Raw genomic sequence first — 16,046 nt, 5'->3', positions numbered from 1 at the left:
GGCCGGGAGCGCGCGCGGAGCGTCGCCATTTCTACACAATCACAGAACCGATCGGGTTGGGTCAGAGCTCTGAGGTCTTTCAGTCCAAGCTGTGAGAGAGCACTGCCACGTTGATATCCCATGGCACTGAGTCCAGTCCTTTCTTGAACACTTCCAGGGATGGTGACTTTGCCATCTCACTGGACAGCCCACTCACCTTTCTGTGAAGACTCATCCTGTCTAATCGCCTTTTCTGTGAAGAAATTCGTCCTAATGTCAGCCTTAGAGGTGGCGCATTATAAGACTATGTTCCCTGGTCTTGTATCGGGTTGCCTGTGAGCAGATGCCGACCCCATCTGGCTATAGCCTCCTTCCAGGTAGTTGAGTGATAAGGTCCCCCTGAACCTTCTCCAGGCTTTACATCCCCAAATCCCGCAGCTGCTCCTCATGGGATTTGTGCTCCGAGCCCCTCAGGGCGGGCTGGGAGGGAGAGAGTGAGAGCTGGGGCCCTGCGGGGCTGCGGTGGCCCTGCGGCTGTTCCAAAGCCCATTCCCGGTACCAGCCCGGCTGCTGCTGAGGGGAAGAGGCACGGGCCAGGGCTTCCAGAATTACGTTCGCTAAGAGTTAAATGCGCCCGACAAACCCGCCCGGAGCCGCTCTCCAAAGTCCTCTCCGGACGCGAGCAGCAGGGAAAGTAAACACAGACGGGTTCCCTAAACTGAAGCATGTGCGGCAGCAACCTGAGAAAGCTCAGCCGCTGTGTAAATAATGAAAGCTCATTGAAACTCCCGCTCTTCTGCACCCTCTGCGAGGGGCCTCAGAAGAGGACATACGGAGGCAATACCCATTTGTGCTCCTTCCACACTGAATCCCTTTTTAGTGGAAATTTCCCCCAAGTTTGCAAGCGCTTGTTGTGAACCTAATGCTTTCCCAGAAATTCTTTAACTTGAGCATAGTAATAAGCCTCATTATCTCAGTATCTCATTAAAAACAGGAAAAATAACTCAGCTCAAACCCCAGAGCTGCATTACTGTTACGGAACGTTCAGAGAGTGTTTAATGACACAATTAACGAAACAAGGCCGGGGGTCATTAGCTGAGGGGAAGCAGTCTGAGCATCTATCAATTACAGAGTTACAGACAACATGCAAAGAAGTGAACACGAGCCGTGGACAGCAGGAACTTAAGGTTTGACGTCCATATATGTTTGGGCTTTAAGAGAAAAAAGTGCCTAATGGACCTCAAGGGGTGATAGCTATTTAGTAAGGACAGGTGACAAACCTTCGAATAACATTAGGTCAAGCAGGCAGGATCTGTCTTGAAGAAGGGTCTTTTTTGTCTAAAGAAAAAAAAAAAAAAGACAAAAAAATAAAAACACTAGGGGTCAGTCTTGTTCTAGATCTGAGTCTTCCTAGTGTTTTACTTACGAGGCAGATTTTAACCAAATAATTGGAATCATTTTCTCCTTACAATGGCGTCAAGGATTATGGGATATATATGAGCTGTATGTGAAGAATGGAGGGCAGCAGCTGGAGACAAAGTATCTTCTTTTATAGACTAAAATAAATTTTAAAATAATTTAAATATGTGGCAGAGGTTTTTTTTTTCCCTGACATATTATACTACCGTGCATTTGTGTGTGTTTTAAAAAGATACCTCCATTTTAAAGGTGAGTTTTATATTTTTTATTAACTTCTAAAACATACAGATCAGGTCTAATCACCTTCTGCTCCTAGAGAGTAGGAAACTGATTCTATATGTACAAATACAATAGTACATAGAATCTTACATATTAACATTTTTTCTAAAAGTTTTCATTTTATGTTGGAGAAATAATCACTCTTCAAAACCCCTATAATCAAATGCAAATCATCAATGACTTGAACTTTTTTTTAAGGTTAAATTTTGTGGGGAAATACAATGTGTAACAATCTTTCTGTTTAATGTATTTTTACTGGATAATTACCTTCATATAGCTTTTTTTTCTGCAATAGAACTCCTCTCTGTGCACAAGAAGATGCAAAGAGGAAGATGAGCAGACAAACCTTTGTGATTCTTGTGGCATTAAAAACACAGGACAGTTATTTTAAGTGAAATCATAATGCAAACTGAATTATTTTTGATTCACATGTTTAGCATCCCAGTTGTGCCTACCTGCATCTCAGGTCTACTGAAGAAGACCTTCCCTGGAGAATACCTCATTGTCCCTTACCATGGATTTCATCTAGGATGTGAGATTTATTTTGTAAAGACTGCATTAAATATTTCTGCTAGGCTTTGCATTTACAGGTAGAAATAGAAAATTCTCAGTACAATTGATATTTCATATGTAGGTAAATAGCATGCTGAAGCAGGATCACAAATGCTGGTCATGTTTCTGTGGTACCAGATACCTTGTTCAACAGATAGAAGTGTTGCCATCATAATTTTTACTAAAGCTTACTTTAATGCAGCCTTGACTGCACTGATCAGCTTTAATGAGTCCCAACCTGCCTCACCTGAGGCCTGCCGCCACAGCTTTTTCCTGTGGGCCCAGGAATCCATTCCAGCTCTGCCCTGCACCTTCAGTTCCTTGCTGAGCTAACTGTGGGAGCTCACTGGGGACCAGCTGCTTCCTGAGGGGTGGATATATTGACTGACCAGCAGGGCAAGGATGTAATGAAGCCCCAAAGGTTATAGCCAGTGGGATTCCACAGTTCTATCCAGAAAAGAATGATGAAATTCTGAACCTTGAATGGTGCTCTGAGCCCTAAAGGCTAATGCACTCTATTAATTCCAGCTTTTTTCCTTATGCTTTGAAGTAGTGACCTTGTCTGCCATGATCTAATTCTCATGACTCACTGTTCTAGATCCTTTCTCTTTCCTTTGTTGGTCCTGTTATGTGAGCAAATACAGTGCCACAGGGTAAGCCAAACTTGCTGCATGCCAATTGCTTTGTGGTAATATTAAATGTAGGTCATTGGATAAAAAATGGAAGTTGATGCTATCCTGTTAGGCGTTCAAGGGCTTTTATATCTGATGTGTCTGGTTGGTTCCATTTTCCATATTTAAAACATAAAATAATATTTCATCCATAAGCAAGCTATCATTATGCAACAGAATCTGAGCTTATGTCCACTGCATTCCTCCAAAACTTGTATATGTATATGTCAGCTATAAAATTGTATATACATTTTTGAATAGTTAATGTTTTCAGTCAAAGAGGAAATCAGTAGCCCTTCTGCTGCTTTTGGAATCCTGTCTGTTTTATGAGGTGCGGAGAAATGAAAACTATAAAGTAGTTATATACAATACTTTTATATGTAATTATGTATAACACAGGTAATTACCCAAGATGTATCAGTGGCAACACTTCATATTTGTCATTTTTCTTGCATTCAATCCCAAAACAAGTTTAATTGGAAATGGATTAGTGAATTACCTGAGCTGCATAACTTTTATGAGTCTTCTAACTGTTATTTTTATCTTTGTTTCCCCTTTTTTTTTTCCCTCTTGTCAAAAAAAGAGGAAACAGTTCTTAGATTCTCTGTTCTGGGATCAAAAAGTTACTCCAGGACCAAAGTGAATGTAAGTGGACATCAAAAATGAGGATAGTGATTTAGGAATTGAATTAGAATCTCAGGGGTGTATCTTCCTTTACTTACACACTAAGTTGAGAGGTTTGAAGTCAGTTTTAGTAATACAGCTTTTTCATTTGAAATATGGAATCAGAGGAAGGCTTGGGTTGGCAGGGACCTTGAAGATCATCTAATTCCTCCTGCCACTTCAGCACTGCCATGGGCAGGGACACCACCCACTAGCTCAGGGTGCCCAGGGCCCCATGCTGTCAGCCCTGACATAACAGGACAATTAATGACTAACTCTTGTCCTACCATTTTCAGAGGCAAACTTTGTTGGACTGCAAAACAGCAGTAAAATGTAATCCAGGGAATCAGTTTAACTTTGCTGTTGTATATTTAAAAAAAAAAAATCTCACTGAGCACTGGTGTTCAGACAAAGACTGAAAGAATTGAGCTGTATTAACTATGTTTTAGGAAAGCTGTCTGCAATGTGTTAAACAAAGGTGCAAACTTATGTATTAAACATTTGCAACAGAAATATATTTTTTTTATGTCTTGGAATTTGAGGGTATGGCTCTTTTAATAGCAACTAGTAGCTAGTCAGGAGATTGCAGAAGTTATGTAGTCTGAGTGTTCAACAAGCAGGAGGTATCAAAAATGGAAGGCTTATAGTCTTTTGCTCATGTATGTTTTTGGGGTTTTTTTTTATGAAAAGGAAATTAGTTCATATATCTGAATAGCAAAGACACAAACCTGTGTACAGTTAATCAAAGATTTATAAAAACTGTAGTGACATGACCACCTTCTCTCACAAATTTTTTTAACCAAAAATTAATGCATCAATAATAATTCAAGCAAAAGTGTATGCACTTTCTGGTTAGATTTTTGATTTTTATTTTAAACTGGTTTTGCTATCTACTGCTCCAAGTTCAGACACATTCTGTAATTTACTTGTGTTCCAGGTGATTCTCACAAAACCCATATTTGTATAGTACGCATTTAGATTATGCTTTGTGACATCCTTGTTTTGTCATTTTTAGGTGATTCCATGATCAGTTACAATGAAAAAAAAAAAGCTAAATGCTCATTGAAACATTCTGGCATTATCTGCTGAAATTCTGTTCTTGATACTAAGTTGGGTTTTTTGAGTAATGAAACTAATGAACTTGAGTCACCTGTAAATTTATTTTCTGTTGTTGCATTTTGGTGCATGAGATCTGATTGAAACTTTTCCAGGGTTTGAAATATTGTCTGAGAAGTCTTGTCTGGACTGAGAATACTTCACCAGTGACAAATTTTGTTCTGCTAAAACATCATCTTGTACCAAAGTCTCAAGTTCTTTCCCTCTAAGGCCCCAAAATACATAAACAGACTGCTTGAAGATATCTCAGTAGTTTATTCCTTTTCCAACGTATCTGAAGATCTGTTCTTCTCTGCTCTGCCCATACAGGTGTCTCAAGTCTCTATCTACTCCTTCATTCAGGTCCAATGTTTAATAGAACAACCATAAATGTTACTGTCCACCTGTGTGATAACTTCTTGTCAGTACTTGTAAAACCATTTGCAATTTTCTTAATTTACTTTCTATTTTCACTTAGTTTGTTCTATTTTTTTCTGAGGAAACAATGTGTTAGGACTTTGCTCCAGCCCTTGCTCTTCTCTTGATTGTCCTAATAAGCTTGTCAATTTAATCAAAATCTTATGTATAATTAAATTCCTAGGCTTTTTCTCAAATTGATGACCAGATAGATAAGGTATTATAAAATATTAACAGAGTTAAACTTATGTGTGAGTACATGTCTTAATCGGACAATTAGCAGTGGCATGTCCCTATGTCCTAGTCACAGAAGAAGTTCCAGCAGCATCCTGGACTCTAGTGCCAGTGAACAAAGAAACTGTACCTTGTCATTCCATTGTGCAAGGATCTATTTCTCACCTTTTCTTATTAATACTCTTTCTGGGCTAAACATCATTGCTCTGCTTAGCATGTCTCAGCAATTGTGATCATTTTCATTTATACATTGCATTTCTCAGTCTTCATTTCCTCTCCTTCCTGAAGTGCAGACTTTCAGCCTCTGGAGATTTAGAGTCTCTCCTTTTCTCCTGGAAATCAAGGGTTTGTTTCCCCATCCCAAGGTCTTATCTTCTTACATCTTTACAGTGTTCCTTTTCCCCACTGCCTTCTAGGTATTCTTCTGCCACGATCTTTTCTATTTAGGAGTGTTATTCTTAACAGTTCTTTGTCTCTCTTTGTCCTCACCAAGGTTTTTCTGTTTTCCTTCTGCCCTACCCTTAACTGACACCTGATAATCTTCCTCCTCAATTGTGATAGTCCTCAGGGTGCTCTTTTTTTAAACCCACCACTGGCAAAGTGGAAGCTTCTCACCCAAGAAGAATGGCAAGAACTGCCAGGAGGTCAGACTGGAAAGCTGCCTGCCTTTCCAGGTAGGGGCAGCAAGCAGGGCAGAAGCAGCCTCCTGACCCCTCTGGCTGGCTGCAAGTCAGTAGGGCCTGAGGTGGAGCCTCAGCATTTCCGTGGGGTCTCTTGCACTGCCTGCAGTGACACATCAGAGGGGTGTTGGGCAGCTCTTGGCTTCTCTCATGTGTTCTTTCTCCCTTTTCCTCTTTTCTACCTCTTACTTCACCCTACTTGGCCTTCTCCTACTTCTTCTCTTCTAGACTTGTTTAAACGTGTCCACAAACAGTTTTCATCTCGTATAACACTTCACTGAAGCATTCTCTTTAAAAATCCCATTATCTTAATAGCCTGCCTTTTTTGTGTGTCTATTTTCCTGCCATTTCCATCCCCTTACTTATTTTACATGTCCAAGCCTGAGTGCTTTGAAACAGTATGCAGAAAAAAAAAAAAAAGAATTAAAAAAAATAGAGACCTGTAATACTGTCAGTTTTCTTCAGACACCTTCCCAGTGCTCTTAGTATAAGTGAAGGGAATGGAGTCTCCTTGGATAAAGCAGGCAGACTGGATCCTGGACACAGCTCCTGGGCTCAGCTGTGCTTGTGGGCCCCTTGGCTCCCATTCTGCTTTCAGCACAGCAGCAAAAGCTGAGCAAAGGTTTTCTTCATCACCTATGGGCCCATGCTGGTTTAGAGAGGATTGCCAAAAGTAACAGAGCTTGTGAAAGGTGCCAATACTCTCTTCTCAGATGACCTCTTCAATCCTTTGACACTTAACAAGGCAGCATGATCTGATCTTCAGGCAATCTCTCCTACAACAGATCCCCGGCAGCGTCTGTGCTACTGTCTCTAGGCAGGCTCAGCGTCTCCAGCGGGGAATTTGTAGCACCCAGCCGCTGGCGTCTTCTCCCGGCGGAAGCTCAACCATTTGAAGAGAAGGGGAGGGAAAAAAAATCCCAATCAGGACGCTTGCACATGCTGTTCTCTGCTTGCTCGCCTGGGTGTTCTGCTGAAGGACTGGGACATCTGCAGAGGAGGGGGAGCGGCGGGGCCGGAGCGTGCCCTGCTCGGGGCTGAAGTTCCTGCAGCGCCGGGGCTGCGAGTGCGCTCAGCCCGGGGAGCGAGCAGCGCGGCCGGGATCGCGCTCCCCGGAGCGTACGCAGACAGACGTGATTAAAATTCAAGCCTAATGGCCTCTGGCATAAACAACATTCATCAGCCCGGGACGTGCAATGGATCTAAAGCCGCTCGCAGCAGCTCGGCAGAGGAATGCAATCGGGAAATGCACGTGAAAATGTGCAAGAAGATTGCCCAGCTCACTAAGGTAAGTCTCGCTGTTGCAGTTTTTCCAGGGAGGTGAGGCTGCCCTGGCCGGGGGTGTCAGGGAATTGTCTCCTCTGGTGCCCCTGTGTGAGAGGAGGGAAGGGAAGCGGCTCTTCTCTTTTTAGGCTGTTACAGAGAACACCGCGGTGCACAAACTTCCCCGCACACAGTTCCCCGCGGGGGCTGCAGCCCATCCTTAGGGGTTGCCTTTGTGGCAGCCGATGGACGGCTCGCACTGAGCTGCTCTAATTACCGTGCGACCATAACGGGAAGAGCTCCAGCTCTGCGAAGACGCGGGGCTTGTCTGGGAGCTGTTGAGAGGGATTGACAGTATCCGCTTTGCTTCTAGAATTACCAAGACTTCAAGTTATTTGAGTTTTCTATGTTCTCAGGTAATATTGTTGCAAAGCTGCAGCCAAAGCGTGGTGCTACAGTACAATGGTACTCTGACTCGCGGTTAATTGTTCCTGATGCGCATAAGAAGAGCTACTTTAAATGACGTTTGTAAAAGGAGTTGGAGAAGAGACAGGACTAAATTACGTGGTATATGGTATTTAAAACTTTTAGTCAATGCTGAACTATTCGATATTTTCCACGCCGTGATAAGAAGTAAGAGAAAGTATGTAGGAAATCTATTAACCTATTCTTATGCTGCATCTTTGTCAGTGAAGAAAACCTATTTACTACCCTTGTTTACTAATGCAGCTTTTACATGGTCTGTAACCTCGCTGCAATTGATAGAGACTTATTCGCAATGAAAAAACGTTGACTGAAAATGCAGGTCAAAGAATAAGTCATTTAGATGTTCAGGTTAGAATGGCTTACTAGTTACAGTGCTATCATTCTCATGATAACTATACACGATAGTGTATATCATGTGCATCAATACATAAACAAGAGCTACCTCTAATTACATATACTTCCTATGTTATACCTTCTGTACTATACCAATACTTACTTTACAGGTTCTTTGATTGTATGTTTTAATAGAATTTGTGCATAATGTAATCCTTACTTTTGCCCACACATTGCATGATTTTATTGCAGTCATTTTTTCAGATGTCTTTTGCTAAATTTCTACTGTTAAAGTGTGTGTGGTTTCTTTTCTTTAGTTTTGATAGAATTTCCCCTCTAGATGCTTTTCAGTTATCTGAAATAAAGATTATTTATACCTGAAGCTTAAAAAATACTTCTGGAAAGCAAATAATTCAGTTTTGGAATGTGGCTTTTAAGCAGTTTTCTCTGCAACAACACTACACTTACAGAGAATTCATGGCACAACTGGAATTTAAATCACATGCTTTCCCTTCTGAATTCTGTGTAGACTAATGCAGTACCAACGGCAAGCATGTAAGAAGCAAAATCTGACACCAGATAAACTGAAAAATGGCTGTATGGAAAATTTGTTATAGTAATTTTTGGCCCAGGAATTTTGAGAGCTCCCTTTTAAAGCACTGTTTTCTTGGTTATATTACAGTCTGAATGATTATAATAAAATCCCTTCTAAATTTAAATGGCCCATAGTACTTTCCTTTTTTATTTCTAACCCAGTATGCAATACTTCTGTGTATTGTTGCACAGCTGCAAATTCCTGTTTCAGTGACTGTAGATTTTCATTGATGAGGAGATAACGATCTTATTATTCATCTACTCAGTGTTGTGCCAGGTGAGATGAATACAAAATATGTAAATTAGGTATAAGATATAGATTTTTACTTCCATTCTCTCTCCTCCTACTCTCAAAGGCAAAGTACATAAGGTATCAACAGGAACCAAATTGGGTGAGGTGATGAGTTCCTGTCCTTGTCTGTAGTGCTGATTATGTCTGAAGGTGCTGGTTAGGGGAATACGGGGATACGGGGATCCAGGGAATCCCAACAGGTAATTTGGGCAGTGACCCTAAGAGCTGCTCCCATTCTACTGCCCTGCTATTTCTGGTTTTGTAGAGGTAGAATATAGGAAGTTGTCATACCTTCAGTCATGCATTTTTTCTGTTCTGCACATTTTTGGCTGTAGCCAGAAAAAATACAGACCTTTAGCAGTATTTTGTTTGCTTTGAGCCGCAGACTGCTAGTTCTTTGTAGCTCACTTCGCTTGAAATGGGTGTATATACATTGTATTTGATTGTAGCAGCATGCATGACTTTGTAGTAGTTATTAAGTAATACCAGTAATGACATTCAAACTTCTCCATCAGACACTGGACTCATGGCCTGCTGTTTCAGGCTTCCCAGTTCATTGTACTTCTGTATCTGTTTAGCAATAACGTGGAGTTTAAGATGCACGGTGACTTTTATAAGACTTGGGGTGTCACTTCCTGCTGCCCCAAGTTATGGATTTGTAACATCTACCGGCTATTAAGGGATTTTCATGTGCTTATGGTTTCTCAGCATAGTCCTTTTTACTTGAAATAGGATGAGAAATTCAAATGAGCTCTTGAAGAAGGGTGTTGAGGATCAGCTTTCATTAACAGAGGCAGTTTGGACAGGGTGACAGGAGCTAGCTACACTGCAGATATCCATGCTATTCAGGCTTCTCTGCAAACCTCTGCCAGTGAGGCTCAAACCAAACCTCCTGTTCTGGACTGCAACTCTGAAACCAAGCCCAATATCAATACCTAGAAAGGTGACAGTACCTGGTGATCAGAGGGCTACCTAAACCACAAAGTAGTTTGGTTTCCTTCTTAGAAACAAATTCCTGGATACCAATGGAGGGGTATTTTTTAATGAGAGAAAAGTTATTCTCAAGTACTTTTTTTCCTTTGGGCTTCATCTGACTCTATATTGCAAACCTGGGAGCCTTGTTGTAAGAAGCACATTTTAAATTGCAGTATTACTGGTCAAGTAGATTGTTACTAAAAAATAAATTCGAGTAGTCTGGCAAAAATTTTGTGTATGTATAGATACTGTGAGTTGTAACAGAGGAAGAGAGTGCTGATGCAAGGACAAGTTAATTGCTGGTAAAATGCACTTGCAAATCCTTTTTTCCCTTTAGGCGAAAGAAATGTCAAAGGGAAGCAAGTGTGTTCCTCTTCCAGAAGCAGCAACGTAGGCAGATGTTCCTTAATGACTCTGTGTGGAGCAGTTCAAAGTGTTACATGTTCTGACTGCCTTTGACCAGCAGTCACTAGGAGGTTCAGCCCCTCAGCTCAGTCAGCAAGGTAGAAAATATGACCATTATTTAATAAGCTTCAGTGGAAAATCAGCCAGAAAAGCAAAACCCTCTTTCCTTCATTGTTTAAGGGAGGGATGGCTGACTTCTGCACTAATATGCTCATATTTAGTTTTGTTAGCTGCACTCTTGTGGGTGTAAATTTACCTAAGAATTTAGCAAGTGACCTGACATGTGTGTGAGGGCATAAACTGTGTACACCACTGCAGTGTCTTGTAGCAGGGCTATATATTACATCTTTTAACCTTTCCTGCTTATTTTTTTTTGCCATAAAGCTATCAGACATTTCTTGGTTTCAGACATGAAATATGATCAAATTTTAATGGTTTATTCTGGAAGCACCTAACAGCTGGGTAACTCTAACAGAGCACTTCTGTGGTTTACTCATATTCCTGTTGAAAAATGTGGCCTTTTTCACATAGTTTAAGTTTATTGACCTTGTTTGCTGTACTCAGTAACCAGTGCTTGCAGTGGTTCAGCTGCTGTGCAGTTAGTTATTATGCTACCAGAGCTCTCCTGTGTGCTTGAGGCTTTTTGATCTCAACTCTCTAGAGATATATTCAATATTCTACAAAAATGAAGGAAAATAGAATAGAATAAAAACTAGGATCATGCTTTTGGAGTAACAGTATTTTTCCTTTGGGCAAGGAATATAAAAAATTATTTCCATGTAGGCAAATAGAGAGAATCTATTTTTAAAACTGCTTAAATTATGTGCTAAGAAGACCAATGAAATCAGCCATCCCTATCCCTAAGTACTCTCTGATGTATTTGTTTTCACTATTTTTTTGTACAATTTGCTACCAAAGCTAGCATTATTTTTGCCTATGAGCTGACAAGAATGTGCAGGCTGATTTCTTAACTTGTCATTACTATGTTTTTCCTTACAGAAAGTTCTCCCCAAAAAGGAACTCCTGTATTATTAAATGCATGTGCAATGAAACAAAATTGTGTTGATCTGCTAGTCAAAAGCAGTATTAAAGCCATACTTCTATTAGGAAAAAGCCTAGTATCTTATTTGGATAGCTAGAAATTATTATTTAAATTAATTCAAGGGATAAGAATGACATCTATGTATGGAATTACTTCCTTGCCATACAAATTTGGCACTAATTATGTCAAGTTTTCAGACAATCTGATGGTCTTATTAACTGACAACTCAAGACTTCTTTATAACAGAGAGTACATAATGAATTCAAGTCTCTTTATCAATGAATACTGGTTAATGTTTATATACAACATATTTTGCATATTATTAATATGCAAATTACAGACAATAGGCAATAAAATATCTAATGATCCATTAATTGCACAAAAGAAAGTTGCAAGCTTATAGCTTTTTCATGTTCTGTCTCTTTTTTTTATGGTAATATTTAAAAGTCCCTTTTTCAGTGACACTGTAATAGTACCTCTCTCCTAATATTTCTTTTAATCAGCATGTCCATGCAGTATTTTACAATTGTGAAAATTATACCCAAATTAGAAGTCAGTTGAAGACATTCTCATGTAAATATTTTGAGCTATCTATTTTAGGCTTTTGAACACTCCAGCATTGAATATTGTATATAAAATACCTTTTTTTCCATAAAGTATCATGTTCTTCCCGCCCCACCCCCAGCAATCACATCCTTATTAGTTAAAAGATTTTCTATGTTTTATTAAAACAGCTGTAACACTGAGGTAGAACTCCCTCTGTTGCCACCTCTAGAGTCATATTTTAAACACGTTAAGTGTCTCACTGTTTTCCCTGCCTGTACACAAACAGACTGTCTTTTGTCTGGTTCTGAAAACTACTTAACCTGTTTTTAGGTAGAAAGAGATAGACATGTGAGTTTTGGGGGGTTTTTTGTGGCTTGTGCTTAAAGCTGGCAGGAAATCTGTGAATGTAGTTAGAGCAGTACCAAGTCTGAGTTAATTTATCCAACCCCCCAGTGGGCACAATCACTCAAACTTCTCTATGCTGGTTCAAACTTGGCGTTTTACTTCATGTGTATTCATTTGTCTTCCGAAGCTTGGAACAGCAGAATGCACATAACTCTGTTACTGAGGAAATATTGCCTTTATTTTATAAAGAAACTACAGACTGACTGCTTTCAAATAGGGTTGGGTTTTTTTTCTTAAGTTAATGACCTGGGTGAAATTCTTCTGAAGGAAGATGGTATTTTTTTAATGTGGTTGTCATTCAGAACTTTGTCTGACTTGGTTTTTAGGCACTTAAAATAAACACAGTTTTAATTTAGAACAGGTTACTACCAGCAAAGTCTTCTGTTTTAATTATCTTTGGAAGCTACAGCATCTGGCTGTGACTGTGCACTGACTGGTTGAAGCTATATAACCCTCTTAGAGGGTTGTAGAAAAGCTGCCTTTAAATGTAAATATGAGCCTGCAGTTGATTATTTTACTTTTTTCATTCAGCAAGAGAGAGCTACTAGAATTTGACAACAAGGCTGTTAAGAACTATAGCTAATACTTTTACATGTTTTACAATCTTGAAATGTTTTTACTAAGATACTGATATACCTTAGTATTTAATAAAAATAATGAATTTTCTGTAGACTACAGGACATAGCAATGCCACAATGCATTGCTGCACTCTTTGCAGACTGCTTCCACTTTTTCTGATGATAAATGGTGGTTAAACTTTCTTGGTTTTATCATCATTGGTGTGATCCCAGAATGTGTCCAGAATATGCTTAATAAGAGTATCTTCCTGAAATGGGAATGTGAGTAGTGGCTGTATTCAATCTAGCTCCATTTTACTGTTACAGATGTTTGTGTAAAAATGTCCTGGGTACATCAGTGACAGTGTAGCAGTATGATGTGTATTATTATGTAGCCCTTTGTCTTCATAACACTATGTTGACTTGGGGTCCAATGATGATGCTTTGAAAATGAGGAGAGAAACTGAAAGAAAAATATCTTTTAAAAAACACTATGGTGAGGTCTGTCTGGGACAATAGCCTGACTCTGATGGTGCCCAGAGAGTTACAGGAGTATGACATGCAACTGGTGTTCTTGTCTAAAATTTCATTGCCTTCATTGGTCTGTGAGATTTTCCAGAGACTGGCAGAGTATCTTAATACTTCCTTGCCCTAACTGGATTTTTATTCAATACATTTTGCAATCACTTTTTGAATCCCTGTGATCTTTTAGTTGAATTTGCTTACAGCAGCAAGAACTAAAATTTTGGTGCCTCTAGTAGCAGAAACTGATTTTATAAATTCATGGGTATCTGAGGGTTCTGATGGTTTCTTTTCTTAATTAGCAAAGTATCTAGAATATATAAAGAAATCTTTTAAATTTACAAAAATCCTCTCTGAGAATGCAAACTACAGAAGAGTAAGAATTTGATCCAATCTGTATAATGCTTTGGATTAGGAAGAAACAGGACTCTTTTTATCTATGCTTCTCACAGATCTACATAAAGGGCAAAACTTGGGATAAATATTGTGTTTTAAATAAATTATAATATTTGTTTCTACAAAACCATGTATTTGTTTGGGAAAAATCTCTTCCACCTCGAGCTGTAATTAAATCAACAGTTCTGCAACTCATATTTGCAAGACTTTCAAATCATACTATATTTAAAGTAAATACTAGGAAACATGGGAATCAAGTGAGAACTTACTTGACAAGTCTCTTTGGGTGGTGCATTTATTGTAAAATTGAACAATATTACTTTATTGTAATCTGCAAATCAGAAGGTGTTTTGGAAACATAAAATTTCAGGTAAATATCTAGAATAATTAAAAAAAAACCAACAAAGTAAAACTCTTGAAAGAACTGAACATGTGTCTGCAATTTAGACTCTTTAAAGTTCTTCACAAGTCTGGGATGTAATGAAACATTTCACAAAATACAGTGTTATTGAATGAATTCTATCACCACTGTATTTAAATCTTGTTGATGAAATGCATTAGCTTATATTTTTGAAGCATAATTGAGATGAAACTTCTATGAGTTTAGATAGGTTTAAATCTTAGAAGAGCTTGACATGTCAAAAAAACAGAGCTAAATTATCAGTGAATTTCATGCAAATAAGGTCTTTTTTTTCTTCTATTGACACAAAATTGATGACTTCACTTGAGTACTAAAAATTCACCTAGTCTACAGTGACAACAATGGACAGAGAACATAAATTTGTCAGACAGATCTACTTCTTGCACATTATACATCTGACAGAGTGGTTAGACATAGACAAACAAATTCAGTCATTCTGGAGACATTTTTGGGGTTCATACAACACAGATTAGTCTTTTGACACTTACTGCAGTCAAGACACTTCCTGGACCCCCAATTAACTTTTGTGGTTCTACAGCATATTTTTTCTGTGCTGAAATTATAGGTGTCTTTTTTAGCACCTGCTCGGCTTGTGGAAATATTATTGCAATATAGTTTTACCTTCCTAATTCTTAAATTGCCAGGCAATTATTCTTGTAGCTTATTAGAAACTGTAAAATACAAATGAGGGACAACTGGATGTCTCTTTAGTAAAATTTAGGCCAGCATTCATTTTGTGTTAGATCACACTTGAGAGATTAGGTGCAATACATAAATCACTAAAGTACCATTTTCTGTGTTCAGTATTACACTCCAAGCAGAAAAAAAAAAAAAAGGTAAAAGATGGGACCAAATAAATATACCTGTGCTATTTTCTTGTATTAAATTTAAACTAAAGGGGGGAGGAAACAAAGGGGGTAGCAGAGGGAGTCAAAAGACGTGCCAAAATATATTAGAAACCTGTAGACATTTTATGCTTATGCTTTCTTGATAGGTTTTAGTATTTCATTGTGGTTTTTGGACTGACTGTAACACATGATAAATGTAGGAAAAGGGGTGATATATTCCAATTTGAAGAATGTAAGGTCAACATGCCCTCTTCTACTGTGAATCTCTAGATAATGTAAGCCTGAGGCAGATTCAAGAGGATGAGACATTGCACCATGAGTTTCTGCCCAAGAGACATCAGATTATGAAAACACAGGTGGATTTCATACAGAGCCATTGGCTACCTTTGTGCTGTACCACCTCTTCCAGAGTGGTGCAGCACAAGGTAGCTGGGAGATTCTTCCAGGGTCTCAAGGGCCTTATTATTATTTATGAAAGGATATAGATTCACCCTGAAATAAAAGGGAACCTTCTGGAGCAAAATCCTTTTTTAATATTGTAATTAGGATTCATTCTGGTGTAGGATACAAGCAATGCACCTCTTTGGGATGTTTGGAGTGACAATTTGTTTAAAGCTTCTCTCATTCTACACAACACTACATATGTGTTTATGTTATGAACATTTGCTGCAAATATTTGGATGCATTAAATTATTCCTGTGCTTCCAGGGAACTACTGAGAATGCAAGGAGAGAGCTGAGACTTAGTTCTTTAGGACCCAAGTCATACTTACAGCAATATCATTTATCATTTGCCACCTATGTATGAAATCTGCACAGATGTAAAATGGGATCAGCATTGTAGGTAATCATAGCCTAGGCCTGTACTTTAATTAAAAGATATTATTCTTCAGTGTTAGAACATGAGAGACTGATTAGAATATTAATTAATGAATTGTGGGAAGTGGGTTTATTTTCTAGAAAGCCTGTGGAG

The 16,046-nt window shown here is 38.9% G+C and overlaps 1 protein-coding gene across 4 annotated transcripts in view; it reads left to right on the top strand.

The window, feature by feature from the left end:
- Positions 1 to 6,962: 6,962 nt before the first annotated feature.
- Positions 6,963 to 16,046, top strand: part of FAM184B (family with sequence similarity 184 member B) — a 35,900-nt gene continuing 26,816 nt past the window's right edge. For all 4 annotated transcript variants that reach the window (XM_031064846.1, XM_031064755.1, XM_031064806.1 and 1 more), the window contains exon 1: positions 6,963 to 7,277. In XM_031064846.1, the coding sequence (XP_030920706.1) occupies positions 7,143 to 7,277 (135 nt within the window). In that variant the 5' untranslated portion in view covers positions 6,963 to 7,142. The remainder of the gene's footprint in view (positions 7,278 to 16,046) is intronic.

The sequence above is a fragment of the Geospiza fortis genome, unplaced genomic scaffold (genome assembly GCF_000277835.1).
Source record: "Geospiza fortis unplaced genomic scaffold, GeoFor_1.0 scaffold40, whole genome shotgun sequence".
In the NCBI taxonomy this organism is placed as follows: domain Eukaryota; kingdom Metazoa; phylum Chordata; class Aves; order Passeriformes; family Thraupidae; genus Geospiza; species Geospiza fortis.
This window is presented reverse-complemented; position numbering and strand designations above follow the sequence as displayed.